Source organism: Pinus tabuliformis, chromosome Q (genome assembly GCF_031772625.1).
Source record: "Pinus tabuliformis cultivar Carrire ecotype Pingquan chromosome Q, CPIR1, whole genome shotgun sequence".
Taxonomy (NCBI): Eukaryota; Viridiplantae; Streptophyta; class Pinopsida; order Pinales; family Pinaceae; genus Pinus; species Pinus tabuliformis.
The window spans coordinates 869,076,080-869,100,661 of NC_142296.1; the positions used below are offsets into that span (position 1 = coordinate 869,076,080).

General features: G+C 36.1%; 1 protein-coding gene across 4 annotated transcripts in view; it reads right to left on the reverse strand.

Annotated features, from left to right (window-relative positions):
* LOC149222277 (uncharacterized) overlaps positions 1-24,582 on the reverse strand; it is a 361,030-nt gene that overhangs the window by 77,983 nt on the left and 258,465 nt on the right. The window contains exon 4 of one of the 4 annotated variants that reach the window (XM_089385347.1): positions 1,504-1,854. The exons of 1 other annotated variant lie outside the window; for it this stretch is intronic. In XM_089385347.1, coding sequence (XP_089241473.1) covers positions 1,522-1,854 — 333 coding nt within the window. In that variant the 3' untranslated portion in view covers positions 1,504-1,521. Of the gene's footprint in view, positions 1-1,503; positions 1,855-24,582 lie in introns of those variants that run through there. 2 more of the 4 variants (XM_089385346.1, XM_089385349.1) reach the window with 2 other exon arrangements.

Genomic DNA, 24,582 nt, shown 5'->3' on the forward strand with positions numbered 1-24,582 from the left:
TTCACTCGCGGAGGCGACCAGCTACAAGGGAATACCAGCAACAGCAGAGCAAGCGGAGTCTCGCCTTCTGGTGAACGGTACATATGTATTTCATTACTGTTGATCTTAGTTAAAGGTATGAAATGTTATGATATGTTTCCTGGAAGGAGTGGTAGAAATGTATGTGCAAAATAAATTCGAATCTCAATGCATTTCTTTTTGGTTGTATTTGCTGTAAAAAAAAAAAAAAACAAAAATGTATATAGCCTGGAAGATGTGGTCCTCACAACCTTGTTTTGATATGCAGTTTTGGTAATATTAGTTTAATTATTTCCCTATGATCATGGTAAATAAGCTCGTAATGAGACTTTTTATCTTCTAATTTTCACATATTTTAGAATTACACTCTAAAAAAGGAAAATTTTATTATATGGGGTGAATCATTGGCTCTTTTAAGAGTTTTGGATGATAATGATAGAGTTTTAAGATATTGATCTCCATAAATTCCTTACTAGGTTAAAGATTCTTTTCTTGACTGATAACAAAACATTCATAATTTATAAAGATAAGAGTTTGTTCATAGTATAAATTCTTTTAGCAAGATCAAGTTTTGCCAAAGAAATCAGGTTTACTTTGGTACTCAAATGTCCTAATTATTTATTTTAACTTTTACTTACTTATATAAGCGAAAAAACAGAAATATTGTCAAAGATTTTATTTTGAAAAGCCAAAAGTAAATACTACTTAACCTTTATTTTCCTAAGAATCTTAAAGGCGATATGATACAAAATTGGAAGAGGCTATCTTCTAAGAAAAGTATTTTTTTAATATTTTCCCATTAACGGGCAAGGAATCTATCTTACCTGACAAGTCTTGTAAAAGAAATGTTGATTGACCAATTTTCTCAATGATTTGAAAAGGGCCAAACCATAGTCTCTAGAATCTAGTATGCCTACCTTTTTCCTCATGTGCTTTGTCCCATTTCAAAACCAAAACACCTACTTCAAAAAAAAATTGACTGGCAAAGGTTATATCAAAAGAGGCTTTGACTAATTGTTGATGATGGAAGTGGGTTGCTTTAGCCTTTTCTCATTCTTCTTCAAGCTTAAGAATCTAAAATTTTCTTGCCTGAAGAGAAGAGGAAGGGTTTTCATCGATGAATTGCACTAGGGAAAGAGATGGGATTGCTATGTTTGTGGGAAGAAAAACTTCTTTTCCATAAACTAAAGCAAAAGGAGAAGAACCAATGGAGGCTTTTTGTGTATTTCTGTCTTCCCAAAGAGAAAATGTCAATGCTTTGTGCCAATTCCTATGATTTTGGTCGATAGTCCTTTTCATAATTCTGATGAGGTTTTTGTTTGTTGATTATGCTAATCCATTACCTTGTGGATAATAGTTGGCTAAATAATTTAACTTATAACCTCACTTTAGAGAAAATTCTACCATTGTATTTCCAGAAAAATAAGATGCATTGTCAAACATTAAAGCGGAGGGTAGGCCAAACCTGGTAATTATGTACTGCTCGATGAAGTCAGTAATGCTTTATGTATTAACTATCTTTAGTGGGATAGCTTCTACCCATTTTGTAAAATAATCAGTAGCTGTAAGGATGTATCTATGTTGTTTCAAAGAGTTAAGAACAATCTCACCAATTATGTCTAATCCCCATTGTTCCAATAATTGTTGGATGTTTATTGGTCGCAAAGGGAATACTGGATTCCTTTCTCTTCCAGGTGCAGTTTGACAAATTTTACACTTTCTTTCATATGCATGTGCATCCTTAAATATCGTTGCCCAATAATATCCTGCATGCAAGATTTTGTGAGTTGTGGTATTTCCTCTGAAATGTCCTCCAGCTGGTCCATCATGTAATTCCTGCATGACCTTCTCAGCTTTAGGTTTTTCCAAGCATCTTAACAAGACTAAATCATGTTTTTTTCTAAACAATACATCATTGACTAATTCATATTTATTTGATTTCAACCTTAAAGCACACTTTGTTTTACAATTAAGATGCATAGGAGCATACCCATTCTTCAAATAAAATTTCAAATCAGCATATTGTGATTATACATCATTGAGGATTACCTCTGATACTTGTACTTGATTACCTTGATCTTCTTGTGCTGATAAGTGGTGTTGTTCCTTTGAGATGATAATGGTCAATTGATCATGCCAAATCATCTAAGATATTTGTTTTGTGGTTTTGGTTTTTATGGAGGACCAATACATAGAACAAATTGTAAGAATGATGTATTAACTCTTTTAGATAGTACTAATAGATAATCAAGGGGTTGTTATTTAACTTCACACAGTGATTTGAATTTATAAGGTGTGTAGAAAGAATAATACGAATATATGATTAATTTAGATTTCAAACAGAAAGATAAATTATCATAAGTGGGAAAACCTTTTTCTAATGTTTAAAAGTTAAACAAACTATGCTTAAAATTACATAAGATGCTGACAATTTTATGATTTAGAGGGAGCATTTTAGACAGTAGTCCAATATCTCAGTCTTTTTACGATAATAACTTCAGAAGAAATTTTAAGAATAACTGTAACACATTTATTCTCACCTGATATCTCTGTAAAACTTAAGCATATGCAGAATAAACATAATGAATTGAAACACAGTGAAAACTTACAGAAGAAAACAAGACTGTATGACACCAAATTTAGAATCCTTTGCTTTATTATCAGTGATCTAGAAACAGCTTGTACATCAATGCTTTACAAAATTTCTTATGGAAAGGTACCACCCTTAATAACTCATAGAAGAGAGTTATTTATACAAGTTTTAACAAAATATCCTAAACTGATTACAAAATAGTTTGAAAGAAGAAAGGAAAAGAAAAATTGTTACATGATGTGTCCCTATTAGATAGGAAGTTGTTGATGACTGTTCCTTCAAAATATTGTGTTGTTGTCTTCTTGTTGGAATGAAAAGTTAATCAATTGTTTCACACAGTTGATCCCACCTTTTCTCACTAGGTATCTTGAGATTTACCATCCTTCTAAATATCTCATCAACTTCGGTATATCTCTCAAAATTTGGTTTAGTGAGAAAAGGGTGCCCAACTTCATATTTGACGGTGAGGTCAGAGCTCAAAGCTTCCAAAAAATCTTTGTCGGTAATATGTCTTTTTATCCCTGCAAATTGACTGATGTCTACTACAATAGTATATAGTCTCTCACAATAATCCTCCAATTTTAGTAGCTGATCATTCGATGACCCTATCTCTGGTAACCCTTTCTTATGAAACATACTGAATCTGGAATGAAACCTTCTAACTGCAGTCTTCAAAGTTTCACATCTTGTTTTCAGCTGAGTTAACATATTCTTTTTACTAGGACTTTCTTAATTTCCAAAATAGTAGATGTCATATTTGGAATGTTCATCTCTTGTAACTGCTGCCTAGTTTTAGAGTTTAATACCATGATCACCCCTGATGCTCCTTTGGGTTTTGTGCCCAGTGCTACCTTTTAGGTCTCTATCTTTTCCCTGCATTTAGCAATCTATTCTTGCTGCTCAAAAATGATTTGTATGGATGGCCATACTTCTGTTATAGAGTGTCTAATATCTAACCAGGTGTCTTCTTTGGCTTGGGCCAAAGTGTCTTCCATTAGAGTATTTCTTTCTAAATATTTGACCTTGAGCTTTATCCTATGTGACTTTTGCATTTCCTCTACATACAAGGTATCATTTTTTTACCTTCTGTGACTCCAAGGTTTGGAACTTTTGGAGTAACTTCTCATTTTGTTATTTCTATGCTTGTAGCTCGTGTGATAACCTTGTTGTTTCACCTATTGCTGAAGATGAAGCAATTTCAGTAGGATATGAGCTTAAATGTGCACCTGTTATTGGAATTGTTGTCACTGAGGTCACATCAAACTGTGCTGCCTCTTTTTCCTTGAGCAGTCGTTCTATTCGGTTCTCCATTTTCTTGATCTGTATGTTTTGCTTAATGATGATATTTAACATCTCCTCCCTGTGTTGTTCATTTTCTACTACTTCTTTGGTCTGTGGATTCTCAATTGAAGGAAACTTCAACTGTTTCTTCAATGCTGTAATCTCAACATTTTTCTTTTGTAGTATTTCTTCAATTGATTTACAGTCCTGGGGATCATATCTAATCTTGATCATGATATCTTCTAAAGACTTTAATTTGTTATATTTAGACAAGGATGACGATTTTTCAATTTTAAGATATGACTGTACATTAGACAAAACAGTTCTGAGCTTGGAAAGAGGCATGGTAGTTCTATTCATTGTTGAAAGTAACATCTCACCTGATTGCCTATGCATATCCATTTGATCAATGGGATGTATCTAGTTCACATCAAATGAGAAGATGGTCTTCTTGTAGTCTGTTGTGGATTTTGGAAATGGAATTTGAGCCCAAAAAAATGCCATTTTCATCCTTCCTCTTTCACTGTCAAAGGTAGAGAGAAGTCTATGCTTGGAAGTGGATGACTTTTTTAAAAACTAACTGTAAACTTGAGATTTAAGACTTTCATTCTTTTGCTTGATTTCCAAAAATGTTGAGAAGATATTTGCATCTCCTACTGAGCTGGTCTCAGTCGACCGAATAATCTCCATAGGTTCAATTGAAGGAGTTGAAGAAGTAGAAGGAGGCTTGGGATCAGTGGTCCCTGCTAATGAAACATCTTCCAATTCTCCAAGATTAATTATCTATGGTGACATGTTTCCTGATGACATTGATAGTCCAGTTTTCAACTTCTTTTGTAAGATATAGTACTCTTTACCTGGCTCTATAGCTAAGAGAGTTTTCTCTCTAACTCTCTTATGCTGAGTACTCTGAGTAGCTGGAGTCTTTGTCTATGGAGTTGATATGACATGTTCATCAGCTTCTGTGAGAGTCCCTTCACACCATTGCTCCTGGTTCATAAATCTTTCCAATTCTGCCCTGGGAGTATGATTGTAAGGTGTTCCCTTCACTATACTCTAAGATTTGAAATGATCCCAAAAGGATCATAAGACCAAGTGAAGCTTGGTGGGAGGTTCATGTTCTTTAGTAATATGTCTACCTCTGTACCTGCAGACCTAGCGTTACAAATGAAATTCTCTACCTTGGCTTTGAGTTGAAACTGTGATTTCTTCTTGCCTGAGACAAAATGGACTTCATCCATATTTATCATTTTCCTGATGTATTCCAGTGAGAATATTCTCATTAGCACATACTTAGGCAGTTTGTATGGAGCCAACTCATTGCCATAGATCCTAATCTCAGCGTAATTTTGGTATAGGTACTAGTCACCAGTCTTGGTCTGCTCTGATAGGTGCAATATATTTTTAATTTCTTCTCCAATTCTAGGCTCTGCCTGATTGTTGAGTAGTTGAAGAACTGGATGTATAAAATAATCAATGAACTGAGAGAATGTAAATTTACATGATCTTACTCTTACAAGCTCTATCCAGTAAATCACTGATTGATTCACTCCCTGCTCATCTTGTCTATTCAGCTGAATGGGCAATAGATCTCCCTGTTGAAACAAAATTAAATGGATTATGACTGAATTGTACCTGAAAACTCCTTGAGTGGTCAAATTCATAAACTGTTCATGTATATTATCAGCCAAAAAGTGGCTATAATTATACATGAAGGCAGGTTGATATTCTTTGCTAAAAATGGAAAAGAATCCAAGGATGGATTCATCAACAGATTGGTCATTTTCATAACCTAGGAGGTATGATAACAGAGAGATAATGTGTCTAGTAGCTTCAGGGAACATGGAAGATGAAGATGGTGGATTTCTCTTAGGTAATTCGGAATCTTCTAATAGGAAAAGTTCAATGATAAGGGCTCTCTGTGGGAAGGTAAGTTTATTGTAGAGGTCCATGAGAGCTGCATGTGAGAAATGGCCAAGGGAATCAGCTAGAGGTATCATTAACATTTTATTTATGCTCTGAACAGTAATACTGATCAGGATTTTTCCATCCTGAGTCATCACAATTCTTTGCACAAGGTCATACTTGGCTTGACACCAAGAGATTAAATCAGGAAAGTGATGGGTCTTAGGAAAAGAATATAATGGTAGAAGTGTCTCCCAGAAGCGAATGGGGTCCTCTTTATTAACATATTTCAGTTTTAACCATGAATGTAATTTATAAAAATCGAATTCACATTCACAATCATTGATCTTAAAAAGGGAATCTACAAGGGGCATATGATTCCAGATCAAGGGAGACTGTGGATGGATTCCATTCTCCAATAGTGTTCTGTATCTTTGCTTTAGGAGCCATCCAGCTACATGGGAAATTCAGAAGATTTTTTAATAATAAATGGATAACAGTGGAGAAAATACATATAATGACAAATGGTGCTTTTGATTTATGGATGGAAGCAAAAAGTGGCAAAGATTGGAGCCATGGATCATTTATAGGTTCAATTGGGCTCAATTCACTGTTTAGATCTAGCCGTAGGCAATCAATTCACATAAGGATGCAAATTAATGCTTAACAAATGTTTAAACGGTTAATTAGGCTCAACAACAGCATTGGAGCATATAGCAATGATATTATAATGTGGCGGGTGGTGAATGGGTGAATGAAAACAGATTGGTGACGTGGAGGTTCGTGATTGGATGGGAGATAACAGATGCATATGGCACAGGAAGAAGTCAATGGTCGAATGGAAGAAAACCGGCAGCAGATTTCGTGGGGGAGGCGGGGGCATAATGGTTTACGGTTTCCAGCCTTGGGGGGTTCGAAACATTATGGAGGCGGCACGTCGCAAAAAATGGTAGCCATGAAAACCACTTTTCAGAACCTCTCCCCTTGCATTAATGGGAATCGGTTGAAGGGGGGATGAAAGGCTTCCTCCACCGTTGATCTGGGCGGAGTGAACGATCCTCATTGGAAAGTGATCGTTGGTTATCGGTGCCCGATATGTCGTTTTGTCGCTTCTGCCAGTATGACAAAAGTGTATGATGTGACTTATTTATAAGGTCATCAAGATTTATTACAACAATTAAATCATAATTACGGAACTTAAGCATGATTAATTAAAAGAACATTTTCAAAGGTGCAATTTGAGCTAGCAACCTTAATTTTATTTTCTAAAGCAAATATTTTTTTTTTGTTGCTTATCTAACATTTTCATTTTGCCTTCCTTTTTTAGAGCAACTATCCTATCATTTTATTTGATGTGGACCTGTAATAATAATGATTCCTAAAATTTTTATTTTCCAAGTTGTTTTTGGTCCATATCCTAACTTATCATTTTTGTATGGCATTTTGATTTTTTCCTCTAATAGCTAACTTATCAAAAACAAGAATGTTACAACAAATGGGAAGCTCCAGTTAAAATCCTACAAGACCTTGCCCCCTAACAATTTTAGCTAGTCGGATTTCTACATCATATTCTTGAAGCACGGTAACCCAATTGGATCTTTTCTCCCCTACATCTCTTTGGATCAATAATTGCCTTACTGCAGGGTAGGGTACTACTATCTTTGTACGAGTTTTGAGAAGAAAAGGTCTGAAATGTTTCAAGGTTTTAAAAATAGAAAATTATTATTTCTCAATAGTTGAATAATTTAACTTGGCACTTTGCAAATTGGAACTGAAAAAAGAGATGGGTTCCTCTATATTTTTATCATTCAGCTGTGCTAAAACTGTTGCATATGATGTATCGGATAAAAAAGTATATAATACAATGGTTTGAGAAAGTCAGGAATTGTCAAAGAAGGAGCATTAATAATGGTTTTTTTAATTAACTCAAATGACTCTCTTTCGTCTTTGCCCCATTTGAAAAATGCATTTTTCTTATCATTGCTTGAAGGGGTAGGAAGATTTGTGAAAAATATGGAACAAATATTTTTACAAAATTAATTTGGCCTAGGAACAATTGCCTGGTGTTTTTGTTATGTGGGATAGGAATATTTTCGATCTCTTGGACTCTGTCAAGATCAATGTAAATCCCTTTCTTACAAACTATAAACCCGAGAAGTTTGCCTTCTGGTAAAGAAAAATAAGATTTTTTGGGATTTAAGGAAATGCCATATTTCTTGCATCTTTTTAAAATGTGCTTGAGGTCACTTAAATGATTGTTCCTATACTTAGAATAGACTGTGATGTCATCTAAGTAAATAAAAACTGATCTATTAATCAGACCTTTAAAAGCAATATCCGTAGCACGTTGAAATGTAGCACCTATATTAATGAGTCCGAAAGGCATCTTCTGATAGGCATATGTTCCCCACTTGGTCCTGAATGTTATATTTAATTTTTCATCTGGATGCACAAGAATTTGATTATATCCTGAAAACCCATCTAGAAAAGACATTAAATCGGAACCTGCAACTGCTTGCAATATCTACTCCATGGTAAGCAAAGGAAAGTTATTTTTTTGACAAGCTTTATTCAAGTTTATAAAATCAGTACAAATCCTAATATCACCGTTATTTTTCCTTACAGGATCCATATTTGATACCCAATTTGAGCGTCCAACAAGGAATATTATTTTGGCTTTCAGAAGCTTGTTCAATTTGGATTTGATTTGACTCTCAAGTTTTGGGTGAATTTTCTGAAGCTTATGTTGAACTGCTTTTTCGGTCGAATTCATAGGTATGGTATGTTGAATCACAGAGGTATCATAGGTCTTGAGATCTGCGTAATCCCAGGAAAATACACCTTTGTATTTTTCAACAACCTAATGAATGATATTCTTTCTTCATATGATAGACCAAGACCTAGGTTAACATTTTGAGGTTTTTCTGTTGACCCTAGGTAAACTACTTGAAATCTCAAAGTAGAACTTTGAGTTTTGGAGTTAGTAACTTTCTTGAACCTATCCTTTAGATCATAGAGATCTTCCATCTTAACTACAGAATTTAGGATTGGGTTTTGGTCTTGATTGTGTTTAATTTGCAGATCATGCTCATGTTCATCTATGATCTGTTCCTCATACGACCCTTGTGATGTAATGAAATTAACTATATCTGCATCGTTATTGAATACTCTCCAATTTGTTACATTATCAGGAATAGACGGCCTAAATATTAACTCTATTGAAAATCTGTCTGGATTTAAATCTTCTGAGGGTATAAGCTTGGATGCCTCATTAGCGAGTAATTCAGCACTTGCGTTTTGCAACCTGGGAACTGAAGAAATGTTAAAAGCAGTGAAATGAGATGTAAGTTTTTGGGCTACAAATTGATAATGTTTAAGGTGCCCAGAGACACAATGAATTGTATTTCTTACCTATTTAATGATTATTTCAGAATCCCATAGACTTGCAAATATTTTACATTAATACCAATGGTTTTAGACAATCCTTGGATCAATGTTTCATATTCAGCGATATTATTAGTGCACTGGAATTCAAGTCTGCAAGCTAACATGGTTTTCTCTCCTTGCGAGTTGATCAAAATGCATCCTCCACTTGCGCCATCTTCAGATTTGGAACCGTCAAAATAGAGAGTCGAGAACAAAGAATTATTGGAAATTTTATTTACAACATTTACACACTTGGAAGCATATGTTTGTGAAATTTTTTCGATTTGATACACTACAATATTATCTAGGAAGGGAGACCTCTGAGCATTAAAGGATCCCAAAACTGACTCAGCTGAGTAATTTCCAATGATGTTATTGGTGAAAGCAACAAGTTCATTACTTCCCTCGAGGTCAGTCACTGTGTATTTCATGAACTTTTCTCGGTCTACTCTAATTTGATTTGGTTTGCCATTATGTGGAAACCACATGTGAGACCAATTATTTGCAAAGTAGCCATGCAACTTTTCATACCAATCCCTACTTAGAATCAAACCATAGAATTCTAGGATATCAGCCACTAGAATATCAATTATTTGTGAAACTTTTGGATTAGAGGAAAGCCTAATTGAAACTGATGCTATTTCTCCAAGTACCTCTACTTTTGTCCTGTCTAATTGAACTATGTGTACTGCAGATTTTTGAGGTGTAATATTCAATTTGGTGCACACAGCTCTTGGCATAATATTTGAAGAGGCTCCTGAATCAACAAGGCAATTATGAACATTTCTGTTGAAAATTTCATAAGTAAGAAGAAATGGAGGAATATGAGAAATAGATCTATCACCGATTAGGACTAAATCTAAAGGATCTACTTTGTTTGAAGATGAGGGAGGTTTTCCCATATCATAGGCAGCTTGAGTAACTACAACAGATGGTCAAGGAGATGCAAGAACTGCTTTTAGCTCTCTTAATAGGATTTTATGTTGTAGTTTGATTTTAGTGAGTTCGTGTAATGAAATGTTTTCTTTAGTCTTTTTCATATCTTCCACTATGTTATATTCCACTATATATGAGATCACCAAGGTTTTGGAAGCATTTGGAGGATCTAGTGGAATAGGGTCAGTTTGGATAGTATTAGACTTCTTGCTTAGTGTTTTCTCTTTTACAAGGGTCGCAGTATTTTGTTTCTAATTTCTTATAGACATATCAGGAGATTTTTTACTCCTTGTGGTTACTGACATAGCTTGTGCTTCTTCTTCAGTTGGGAGGATGAAATCCCACATTCCATTTAATTCAAATTCTTCTTCTATTTCGGCTTCCTCTTCGGCTAGTGAGTCTTCTTCTGCTTCTTGATCAGATTTAGCATTTGAAATAGTATTTAATGGTTGTGATGCAGAAGAAGGATTTCTTTAAAACGAGCGAAAGTGTTTCTTTGGGGAAGAGGATTCTGTGACCTGTTTCTTGATTTCAACCATTTCATTAGACATGGTTTTTAACACTTTCTGAAGGCCTTCAAGATCGAAAGGGTCCTTTGAAGCTTTCTTTTTTGAATCATCCTTAAATGTTACTTTCTTTAACTTCCTCTTGTCTGTTTGTGATCTCTTTTCTAAATCTATAATCCTTATTTCTACAGATAGGGCTTCTTTCATGTTTTCTACAAGGCTCACCTTATTGGCTCTATCTACAAAAATTGCAATATTAGAAGGAACAAACTATATGTACCATTCTATTTGTGCATCTACTATAGGTTTTGATGTAGCTGGGATTTTATTTAGAAACTTGTTAAATCTCGAGTTGAAGTCTTTGATCCTTTCATATGAATTATCTTTTAAGATAGAAATATCATTGGTCAAGGATATTATGGTCCTGTCATCACCAAATTTTGCAAGAGATACTTCTTGAAAGGTATCCCAGTCTTTTATTGAACTTGTTGGAAGGGAAAAATACCAAGATCTAGCAGATCCTTGGAAGGTATATGGGAATAGTCTAATTACAACATCTTCATGTGCAACTCCATTAAGATTCATGGCTAACATAAATTTGTTTAGATGTTCTTCAGCAGGAAGACCATCATCGGGATTGTACTTAGGCAACCATTTTTCTGGGTTTGCTAGGAGCGCATTTGGATTTGCAACTAGAACAACACCGGGATTTATCCAAGATTGAGCGGGTTGATTAGCCATAACTTGAGGTGGAGACTGAGAATATGGGAAGGTCGGTACAGAAGTAGGTATAGATGGCGAAGAACTTACTACGAGGTTAGTACTACTAGTAGCATTACTAATTGGAGAAGTGGATAGGTGAGAAGTTGTGGATTGAGTAGAAGTGAATGAAGAAGTGAATGTATACAAAGGTGATGTGATCTCGCTCGTATTTGAGTCAGATCTTAGTGAGGTAACTTTCCTAAGTCATGGAGGGATGGGGAACTCAAAATGGGTTACTCCAAGCCTTTCACTTTGCAATATAGTTAATGCACCAATTTTTTTAAATAAGGACGTAACACTTTCTTCAAAAACTTCAGGCCTCTCTGGTTTCTCGATAGAAATGGATATTTGTTCCAATTTCTGTATCAAATAATGGACTTCGGGAGACTCGGGCATGTAATCTAGAGAAGGTGGTCATCTTACTACTCCAAGAGACAAGGGATATGTTTCTACAGCTTCAAATTTCTGATTAGGATATTTTGAATGAGATCTGGAAGGTGTAGAAGTTGTGGAGGCATTTTGAATCTTATGAATGTTTTTCATTTGATCTTTAGGTTTATATGCCATTCATAGTCATATGGACCTCCTTCTAGTGCCAAAATGTTGCAGCCTCAGATTTCTGCTACCCAAACATGGGGGATAACCACCCGATCTGGACCTTAAGACAACTCCTTTTCCGTTTAAAGTGGTGGCTCTGACTAGGGATAATGGGACCCGTTTCCCAGTGTGGGTTTTAAGATGAGAATGGGTGGTTCACGAGTGATTGCAATAGAATAATGATAATCTAAATGACCTATTCTATTATGAAAATCTCTAACTAACTTATTCTAATATAAACCCGGGTATTTCTGTGTGATATGCGATCTACAAAGATATCTGGTTGACATGTGATTATAAATATCAATCACGCATAAACTAGAGATGATAATGTATAAAGATAATTTGTTTGACTAAATAGTTAGTCAAAGAAATTGTATAAACTATATCGCATATATGATGATTTATATATGAAAGTAGACAATTTCATCTAGGCATGATACAATAGTGCAATTAACGCTTAATGTAAAGAATATATCCCATACACAATTCATGAAAACAAAGTGTTGTTACTAATTAAATAGAAACAAAATCAATCATACAAGATAAAAGTACCATATATGTGAAGTTCTGCTCATTTGACTAATGACATGGATCAACTCCTTTGTTTAGATCAAATTATCTCCCAAGTATACAATAGTGCATCAACAAAGGAAAGTAATCTGATATTTAAAAGAAACGATCATGTTCCATAATTTCACCAAAGAATTCACAAACTTACAATAATGCATTCTTTGCAAATTTTTTTGATAAAATTCTAGACCCTTCTCTAAATGCATGAGAATGGTATAAATACTATTCTAACTAATGTGCAAAAATAGATTATACAAAAATTTGAGGAGGTTTCAAAAAACCTCCCTCCTAAATAGTTAACTAACTCTAAAAATAAATGGTGGCTTGATGAGCAGAGGCTATGATGATGATTTTTTGTTTTCTAGCTTGTCATTTAAATCATATATATCAATCCATCGGTTTGACTTGAGGAGGTGCCCCAAAATGTATTCTGACTTGTCCTTCAAAAATCGCATTAGTGAGAGGTGGCAGCATCTACTGAGTTGAATTAAGTGAGCAGTTAAGGGTTATGATTTGACTATGTAGCTTGACGAGGTATTGCCAATACGAATCCCAGTTGGTCTTTGCAAATTTTGATATTGCTTCCCTTTGAGTTTCTTCTTTTTCCTACTAGCTTTTATGAAAAGCACCTAAATCGGGCATTTATTTTGGATTTCCTTCTCTTACCAGGTTAGTGGCAAACAAAGTGTGGTTTACTTCCCTGATTATGTTCTTCACTACCTCGGCTACTCTTTCCACTGCTAGCTCAGCTTGTTTGATCCTTGTGTCCCAATCCGTGAAACGAATGTCCTTGTGTGTCTCCTCAATCTCAGGAAAATTGGCTTTCCTCCCATCCTCTGTTTCTTTCCATTTGATGAACTCTGAGATTCTGGTGTTTAGATCAGTAAACTCAGTTCTCTGGTCAATCACTTTATTTGTTAGTTGGTCGCTAGTGATCAGATAAGGAGTGATGTGTGACATCTTTTGGCAGAATTTTTCTTGTTGTTTCATCAGGAGGGAGTTCAGTTCCAATGCCTCTTTAATGAACTCCTTGACAGTAGGAGTATCCTTATATATTTCCATGGCTTTCTGCAATTCTTGGAGTTGCATATTTTTGGCTGATATATTGGCTTCATTGCTTATCTTCAAGACCTCCATACTCTGTCGCAATTGGGCGAGCTGGTGAGCAACTTTCTTGTTCACACTTGCCCTCTTTGTTTCGAGCTATTGTTCGAGTTCTGTAATCTTCTCCTCCTTTTCTCTCAACAAAATAGAGACTTCGGTGGCTTTGTCCATGGTGGCTATTTCATATGCTCCCATAAACGGTGAAAATATAGTCAAGTTCTTAGATGGGTTGGAAGGAATGTCCCTCCAAACTATGTTCGTTGGCTCATTTCCAGGTGGGAGCTCGGGTGTTTCTACCCTTCTCCTTTTCCTCTATCTTCTTACTACAGCTTTGTGCAGCGGGCTATAGAACACATATAGGGGAGGTATTTCAGTCACTTTCAAGACGATCTCTCATGTGGGTAGAGTAGGGATAATGCCAGTCTGCTGAGAAATTGTCGCTTGCTCATCTATTGACTTGGACTCTGTGTTCTCCTAAGTATGCAAAGGATTTTGACACTCCATTGTTTCCTAGGTATCTATCATGTTGGGAGTGTCTTGCAGTTTCTCATTAAACTGATCCCACTCCTGTTCCAAATTTTCGCTTTTAACCTCTGAATTGATCTCTTTAGGTGGGGTGCTCATAACTTGTTTCTTGGCTGACTTCTGTTGGATTTTGTTGTGTTATCAGTGTCTTGGGCCTTCCCTGTATCCAATGTTTTCTCAGTATTCACCTAAGATTCAATGCGAGAACTAGGTCCTTTGTTGTTAACAGACACACTCGGTGTAGGCTTGTCCTTGATTTTCAACAAGTGCATCGGGATTATTTCAAGCCTTTTGTTTCTAAACTCCTAAAAGTTTACAAAATCTTCAAGACTCATATTTTCCCTTACCCATTCGAATGATTGTTCAAAGGATTCAGCCAACTGTAACAGGTCTTCAAAACCGTTAGCCTCATGGTTAAATGGCTTCATCTTTAGCGCAATAGTGATGTTATATGTTATCTTGTCTAGATCAAATTTCCTTTTTGGCAAAGTATGAAGCCTAAGGCCTTCCATGCTTACTGATTCCTTTATCGCATGATTAAAATTTTCCTAATAAAAAGAACCGCACTTGATAGGAAAATATGGCCATAATAAATTCTTGTTTTCTTTGAGAACTTTGGTCAGGCCTTTTCCCACGGTCTGGAAATGTCCCTTGCCAAAAATTTATTAGAAATATGCAAGGGAAGGACATGTGGGTCTGATGTGCTACCAAAAACCCTAATATAGGTGAACCATTCTTCAACAAAATATCTACCGACAGCCAGAAGGTCTATAACGGCTTCTTGGAAAACCTGGGGCTTTCCTATTGAAAATTAATAAATGCAGTGGAAAAATAACATAATGACATATTTTACAGAAATGGAGTATATAATGGGATTCCCACATTTGCTTATGACTGAGTTGGAAGGGTAGGGGTTCTGTAAGGTCCATTTCCAACCCATGATTGGAAATTTAGTGAAAAAACAGATGACATCCATAATGTAGGTACTCGAATAGAATGAAGGAAGGTTGTCTGGTGAGGACGATCTCTTCTGTCGATATTCAGTGATGATGGTGGCTAGGTTATCGGTTAAGACGGTGGCCCAGTTCATAATGTGGGAATTAACACATGCATCACCCAGAGGAATCCATTCTATTGAAAACTTAGCGTTATTAGGTAACCCATATAGTCTACATAACATAGAAGCTACATAGTTGTAGGGGTTTTCCAAAGAGGCTATATCATACATACCCGATTTCTCGAATTTGAATTTGTTCTCCAATAATCTCCAGCCCTGAATCACCTTGAGGGGCTCTTGGTTCTTCTTTGCAAATTTGGCCATGTATGTCTTATCATATATATCCTTAGGGTCAGGTATATGGTACATTTTCTTCAGGTCTGTTATCACTCAGGTTTTTCCCAAAAGTTGTAAGAAAGGGAATACGGCCGAGGTAACCACAGACCAATATTTTAGATACAGATTCTAGCCAATTTGCATCCAAAGAGGGCTCTCTCTTTATGTTTTAGCTTTGTTTTTTGAAGGTATTAGGCTATTTATGAAGTTCAAGGGTTTTGTTTTGAGTTTGGGTGGTGAGATTCAGTAGAACAAAGAGGTAAAACTGAAGAGTTTAGTCCATTGGGCATGATGGAGTCAAACGAAATGGTTTTCTGGATTTGGTTTCTAACAGAAGATGGCATCACAGAGCAAGGTAGTCAAACAGGGAGCAAATAAAGGTTGGAATCAGATGGAATGGGCTCAAATGGATGAAGGGCAGCTAAGAATCCTTCAACATATTGAAAGAGGGAAAATGGATGATTACTGAAAAAGATCAGTTAAGAATTCTTCAACAAATAACCAACATGAAAGAATCAGGAAACAGGAGTAATTAAGAATTCACTGTTTATTCTAATTCTGAAGAAAACACAAAGAATAATAAAGACTAAAAACAGAGTGCAGTTAAGAAATTTTGAATTAATCTATTTCTTTATCATTCAAATTATGAAACACAGATGATATAATAAACATGAAAACTGTAAAACACAAGATATAAGGGACTTATTGATCCAGAGATTGATTCAAGAATTTTGTGACAAGTCCTCTGCTTCAATTCTTCATCCAATAGGCCAGACAATAGTTGATTCTAACAATTTTTATTCCAAAGTTCAGTATTACAACAGAGTCTAAGAAATCCACACAGCACCCAACCTCTTCAAAACTCTGATGAAGGGGGTATTTATACAACAAAAATATGTACAACAAATATCTCATGATAGCTGTGAGATAATATCTAGTTTTAACCTGAAATAGTTTACAAGTGAAAATAGAAGCGGCTAGAGAACAATAACTGATGGAGGCAGGCCTTTAGGGTTCGGCTTGCAGCTGTCCTGTAGTAGCTCTGCGCCGACTACTTGCCTTAAATGTGCTCTTAACTTCTGATCTGCTTCTCTTTGTCGGCTCCGATATTCTTTAATTCTGACTTGACTTGCCTTTAATTCTGCACTGATACTCTTTAATGCTTGATCTGATACTCTTTAATGTGTTTTGACTTCTTTAATGTTGAACCAACCCTGGCTCACTGTTGTCTGGCAAAATAGAACTACTAACGTGTCTTCCCACTGCCTTTCTGTGGCAACTTGTGTCTTCTGAGGGTCAGCTGGCTAGGGTAACAAAATATCCCTGTATATCTCTATTCTTTTCTTCTATGAACTTGGAAGTCCCTCGATTTGATTTCAACTGTGTTTGAAGGAAGGAAACTGTAACTGGCAGCTTGGCTAAGGCCGCGAGCTCATTGATGGAGCCTTTGTGGTCCGGAGGCGGTCGAAAACTGGAACTATGAACATCAATCGATCTTATGCCTGGAGCGCTGCATGCTGGAAAAATATAGCAAAAATGATGTTTTTACCCTTTAATTGACAAAATGAATTTTGGCGGGAAAACATGATTTGATGGACGGGTGACGTCAGCAAAAGGATGGATGATGTCAGTGGAGGGTGATGTAAGCAAAGGACAGCTGACGTCAGCAGATGACATCAGCATGGGGAAGGTGGTAAGCGGTTTTCCCACACTGCTTTTAGGGTTGGGTGGTATTGGGCGAGGAGGGAGAGAGCACCCTGGGAGTGTGCTGCGTGGCAAAGGTACAGCACCAAAACCACCGTTTCCCCGGGAGTTAAAGCTCAGCAGTTGAGAGTGGTGCGAAACAATTGTAGGCCATCAGATGAATAGGGGCCAATCGGATGGTGGACGCTACATGGAGTAGGTGGAGGTTTAAAGTGCGGGCCCGACCATAATAAAATAGTGTTGTTAATGCATCGGGGTTACTTTAATTGGTCAGGGTGAGTTTAGTTATTAATTAACCAAGGGTTAATTAATCCTTTGCACGGGAAGGGTTCTTAATAGGTTTCGGATAAACTTATTAATTCCCAGAAAACACGTTTATGGTTATATATCAACCAAGGAGGGGATATGTAATACTTTTTGAGGTTTTTGATATATTAATATAATATGGGAAAGGGTAATGTTTACATGGGAGTTATATAATAAATGTTAATTGTTAATATGACAATGATTTGAAAAAGAGCGCTAAGCCAATGTTTGAGGTTTTGACTTTAAAACTTAGGCTAGAAGGGGGAAAAGGGGGGTTTATACAAGAAATATGGCCAATTTCCCTAAGCAAAACAGATTTTTACTCAGGCAATCATTTTGCAATGGAATGAGTGATTTTAGGATATTAAGTAGATCTCAATATCTAGGGGAGTTAGTGAATGTTTTGGGGAAAAATGTGAAGGGAAGTTAGTCATGAATCTGCCTCGCTTGAGCTGCATCAAAATATCTGCCTTGTACTTGTGATGGGAGTAAACACATTTTTTAGAGACAAAATCAATCACAAGTATGCTTCTGCAACATCATCTACCTACCCAGCCTACTTTGTCTAGCATTTTTTCTTCCTTGCTTTGGGTGCACTTAGACTAGCAAACCCTTTTCAATCTTTTCTTTTCTTTTCATGGTAAGCTTACCTAAGCCTGCACTTATTACTTCCAAGGGCTCTGATTAAACAGTTGAGCTCATTTGCTTCTCTACCTATCTACTTATCTGCCAAGATTAAATAGTTTGGCCACATTTTATTCTCTATCTCTAAAATAGGAAATTCAAACACTAACTGGCTAAGATTAACCTGTTTGGCCATCCATCCATTGTGGCATAAAGTTCAATAGGCTGCACACAATACTTTATTTGCAGAAAATGAAAAAAGTAGTTGCATTTAGACTTGCACACTTTCCTGGTCTTTCTTTGTTTGGGGTTCATTTTTTCTCATTTTTCTTTTGACCATTTTATTCTTTTTACCCTTTGATTTTTCTTTTAGGGCATACCCTCTTTACATTTTTTACATTTTTTTATTTTTTAATAATATGGAAACCTTTACAGCAAGGAAAGAATGAACATATTATAGAGCTCAATCAATCAATCATGAAATATGACACCTATTGGTATAGGAGTATAACAATGGCTCCACTTGGGGATGGCTTTCCCTGGTGGAAAGTCAAGAACAGTAGGTCAGATAGCCTTTTGAAATAACTTGAACTGTGCTCTGAAATTTTCCTTTGCTGGTTGTTTTATTGTATGTATGACAGCACACTTGTGAAGCTTAGGGCCTTCTCTTTGGGCTTCAACTGCAGCAAGCTACTATCCAATCCAAAACTTTGGCATTATCAAGGATATAATATGTACATTTTAGAGTCAGAATTCATTAAAAAACTTGATCAAAGTAATGTTTCAGCATTCAACCATTCACTGGTCCTTGTTCTATTTCTGTACCATCCAGGCTTTTCAGAAAGTAAGTATTGTTCCCTTGCAATGCCTGAATGATGAATGGCCCTTTCCACATGAAGTCAAATTTCCCATGTTTTCCTTTGTCTTCTCTCCTGGAATCCCACCTTAGAACTTTGTCTCCAATGTAGAAGTCTTCTGCTTTGGTCCTTTTATCAAATACTTTCTTGAGTTTTTCTTATAGTACTTGGGTTTTTTTTGCACTTCTTCTTTGGTATGCTGCAAATGGATGGTCTGATTTATTCTTCTTTGAATGTCATTAGGTTCCACCTGAGGTTCTTGCAGCAATTTCATCACAAGGACTCCTAAAGATGAAGGGAACACAGCCTCCATGCCATAAACTAACTCATAAGGGCTAGTTCCAATAGATCTCTTTGTAGTAAGTCTGTCTGCCCAAAGTGCATTTGTAAGTTTTTTGTTCCAAGTTTTCTTGTTCTCTTCCAACAGTTTCTTAATAATATTGATCAGGCTTTTATTGGAGGACTCAACTAGACCATTACCTTGAGGGTAATAGGCTGTGGAATGGCCTAAAGTGATATGATATTTGCTGCAAAAATTTATCAGTTTCTTGGACTTGAAGGCAACAACATTATCGGTTATGATCTTTTCAGGACAGCCAAACCTAGACAAGATATTGGTTTCTAGGAATCCTATAATCACTGTATCATTGGCTTGTTTGGAAGGAATGACTTCTATCCATTTGGTGAAATAGTCTATGGCAGTAAGGATCCATTTATGTTGGCTAGAAGAGGGAGGATGGATTTCTCCAATGAAGTCCAAACCCCATTGTTGAAATGGTTTTTCAGTGGAAATTGGTCTCAAGGGTAAGGGCAACAGTTTCCTTTTGCCTTCAAAAATTTGGCATTTGTGGCAAGCAGTGACAAACTTCTTTACATCAGCGAACAAGGTTGGCCAGTAAAATCCAGCCCTTAGGATTTTGTCTGCAATTGATTTCCAGTAAAGGAGTCCACCATAGTCCCCTGCATGAAATTCTTTGACAACTTTGTCAGCTTCTTCTTTTATCAAACAATTCAATAAAATACATTCATGATTTTTCCAAAAAGGATCATTATCTAAAATACAGAATTTTGAAGCTTTCAACTTTAAAAACCTTTTCTTTGTTCTGGACAACCCTGTAGGAGCATGCAGGTTTAATAATACATGAATTATATCAGCATACCAAGGTGATTGTAAGAAGGCTTGGCTGATTTGTGGAGTCGCCATCTCCTGTTTGTTATCTAGTTCATTAATATCTAGGGCTTGAAAATTTGTTTCAGTCATGAGTTTAGTTAATCCCAGTCCTTTTATCAGCTTTGTGGGTTTTATTTCAATGTCAAACTACAATATTTTAGCTATCCATTTTCCTCGTTTGCCTTCAATTCCGTCCTGAGTCAAGATGTCTTTTACAACAGCATTTGGCACATAAGCTATTACATGTCAGTACAGTATATAGACTGTGAAGTCTTGAATGGCCTTCACAAAATCATAAGCCTATTTCTCCATGATTTTGTAATTCAGAGGGGCATCTCTAAGTGTTTTACTAAAAAAGGCTATGAGTTTTTCACATCCTTGATCATCTTTTTGCAGTAAAACAGCTGCTATAGTGTATTCTGATGCAAAGGAGAAAATTATGAAGTCTCGGTCGAATTTTGGACTTGTGAGGACTGGTGTTCTGGTCAAAGCCATTTTGATTTCTTCAAATGCTTGTTTGGCTTCTACTGTCCATTTAACCTTTGAATCCTTTCTCAAAATGTTGTTCAGCAATCTGATTAATTCAGCCAAATTAGATATGAATCTTCTCAAAAAGTTAATCTTCCCTAGGAAAGCTTGAATTTCTTTGACATTTCTGGGGTGGGGTATCTGCAGAATAGCTTCTATTCTAGCAGGATCAATTCTGATGCCATCTTTGGAGATGATGTGGCCTAACAGTTTGTCTTCTTCTATACCAAACAGAGATTTTTTAGGATTTAATGAAATACCATATTCTCTGCATTTTAGGAACACTTGTTTCAAATGATCTAAATGTTGCTGGTCTGATTTGGAAAACACGGTGAGGTCATCTAGATATACAACTAGAAAATCATGAATTTCTTTTGCAAAAGCTATGTCCATTGCTCGCTGAAAGGTTGCCCCTACATTCTTAAGTCCAAATGGCATTTTAACATATTTGAATGTACCCCATGGTGTTGTAAATGCAGTGTTTTCTTGGTCATCCGGATGAACCAATATCTGATTAAAACTTGAAAACCCATCCAAAAGTAAAATCCTAGAAGCACCTACTACTCTTTGTAAAATATGATCCATTTTAGGTAAAGGGTAGTTGTCCTTCAAAGAAACCTTGTTTAAATTTCTTAAGTCAGCACATAATCTAATTTCCCCTGTTTTCTTCCTGGTAGGCACTAAATTAGACACCCATTCTGAAAATCTGATTGGAGCAATTATTCCTGCATCATGCATTCGTCTGATTTCTTTTTCAATTAAAGGAAGCAATACAGGGTTGATTCTTTTGAGCTTTTGTTTGAATGGTTTTTTATTTTCCTTGATGGGTATTGTATGTCGAATTACAGAGGTGTCATAAGATTTCAGGTCTTCATAGCTCCAGGCAAAAACATCCTAGAATTCTTTGATCAGTTCAACATACTTAAGCTTTTGATCAGGGGGAAAAGATTTGGATAATTTTATTATTTTTGGTTTTTCTTCAGTTCCTATGTTGTAGTCTTCAATGTCTGCTTTTGGAGGTTACATCTGAGGTTTCTTTGGAATATCGTTGAAATCAAAGAGATCTTCCAAAGGAGTTAATCATTTGGGCAAATGATTGTCTTTCAAATTGATAATTTCAGATTCTGCTTCAATAGTTTCATCAACATCTGTTTCTTTGAGCTCTTGTATTTGTTCTTTGGTAAATTTTGTTGGATGGAGCATTTGAGTTGCATTTTTTGCTAAAATTTTTGTTTCTAACTGATTTGCTGGATTAAACCCATTAATTGTATCTCCATCTACGTTATTGCTGGAAAATTCTTCTTCTAGGGTCAAAAACTTGTTGATCTGTTTATCACTGTCAAACACTTGCTAGTTCTTCACATTATTAGGTATGGCTGGCCTCTGTCTAATTTCTGCTGTGAATTGATGATTAGGTTCAAATGGCAATTTACAGGTGCTGGAAAACATCGCTAGACTATGAGCTTGTAAGTTGTGTTTTCTTAGGATTTTGGCAAGTTGAGTTTCTCAAAATGTGTTGAGGATTTCTATGGTTGTTCCTCTGTACTCTCTCAATCTGGGATCACTTGTCAAGAACTTCCCTTTTATCTGTTGAATGATTAAATCAGAATCTCCTAAGACTGACACTCTAGTTTCTCCCAATTTTTTGATCAATTTAAGACCTAGCAACAGAGCTTCATACTCAGCCATATTATTAGTGCATCTAAAGTTCAATCTGTAGGCATGGCCTTCAGCATGATTGTTTTCAAGATTGTGCACCCAGACTCCTGCTCCAGCTCCTAATTTTTTGACAAAACTATCAAATTCTAAGTACCACGAGATTTCATGTTCATAACTAGTATCAGGAGTTTTAGGGATCTGTTCAATAGGGAAATCTGGTTTTTCAATTTCTTCTGATTTATCTAATATTTCATGATTTTCAGAGATCTCTTGGATTCGGGCACTAGACTTTTCATTTGTTGTTTTTTTTGTTTTATCTGTTAAACCTTTAATTTCATGTGGTGGATCAATTTCAGCATTGTAAAGGATAAAAGAATCCATATCTGAATGTACTGAGTAGATAGGGAAATTTTGAGGTTTCTCTTGGCTACTTACTACATACTTCATTAAGGTTTCTCTGCTCTTAGGTTGACCAAACATTGAAATAGTAGCGTAAGACATGTCTAATTGTAGAGATCCTTGAAGTTTTGCACCCCAAGATCTAGACAATAACATACCATACTTTGGAGGAATATTAGCTACTACTATGTCCATTAAGATGGTTTTGGCAGGATATTGAACTAGTGACACACATAAGTCTTTGATTAAACCCAAACATTTGACCTGACTTGAATCAAAAGAGAAAAGGTTTTTATACGGCCTGGTGATGTCAAGGTCAAGTTTCTCCATTATAGATTTAGGCATTAAATTATGGGAAGCACCAAAATCGAACATGGCATTATGAAGTATTTTATCATGTATGTTTAAACCCACATAGAATGGAGGAATTTCTCCCTCTATTGTTTTTCCATTTACTTCAAGGCCAAATGTCAATTCAGGCTGGTCATCAAAAACGTTTACTGAATCTTCATTCACAGAAATTTTGAGTGATCTGCTGATTTGACTTCCTAGACATCATGTTTAGCTAATTCTGATAATGGAACAGCTATCTTTAGTTTGCCTACTTCTGTCTCCAAAATGAAGGGTTTCTCGGTCTGAGTTCTTGTATTTCGGACTGCTGAATTTTCTACGTTTTTCTCCTCTTCAAGTGCTGGATTATGGGCTAAATTTTTTTCCAAATCAAGTTCAAGAGGCTCTTCTTCTTTTCCTTTTGAAGGAACAACAGTGGAAGGTTTTCTGTTAGATGGTTGTTTGTCTGATATATCTTCAACAATTGGATTATTTGGGTTAGGATCTGTTTTAGAAAGAATATTTACAGTGGGGTTACTGATCTTACCCTTGTTGGGCTACTTGGTATCTCTCTGTTTGTTGATTTCAGGGACATCTATTCTTCTACTCCTTAGATTGTATTGTTTGTGGACTTCATAAATGGCTGTATCATATCCCTCCCTGAAGTCAAATGATTCACCTGACTGAGTTTGGAATTGTTTCACAATGTGAACTTCTTGATCCTCTTGGGTCAAGAAAACTTGTTGTTCATTTTTGAGTCCCATTAAATTAATTTGATTGTCTTCCGTTGATTCATCAGAAGTTGAGGCTTCAGCATAATTTTCTTGAAATGGGGGCCTAATATTTTGGTCAGGCCCTGTCTTTCCAGTGTTAGGATTTTGGTTTTTCCTAAAATTTGGATTTCTCCCAGTGTTACTTGGTTGACCATCCCAAGGGGATTTTCTCTCAATGGTTTCTACTCTATCTCCCAGTCTATCCATTCCTTTAATGATGGCATCTAATTTCTGTTCAAAGGCAAAAGATTATTCTTTGAAAGGTGTTCTCCTTTCAGCTCTGGCCCTAGATCGTTTAGATATTAGATTGGACTCCACACTAACAGCTATGCTCTGCATCTCTTCTAAGTTTCGAAGAGCTCTTTCCCTAAATTGGTATGCCATATCAGAATCAAATGCATCAGAAATTTGATCAAGGCCAAATCTGGAGGAGGTCTAAGATTCTGAGGGATAGCATTGTAGATATTATTGAATCTAGTACAGTGGTCTTGGACAGTTTCTTGTGTGCCTCTTCTTAGGTTCTCATACTCTGATAAAATGTGGAGAGGATCTTTATTCTTTTCCCATCTGTTCAAGAAGGTCTGATAAAGAGCTTGTGGGTCATTGATACTGTTTGTAGGGAGGGCTCTAAACCAGGTTCTAACATCTCCAGTTAAACTTTGAACAAATACT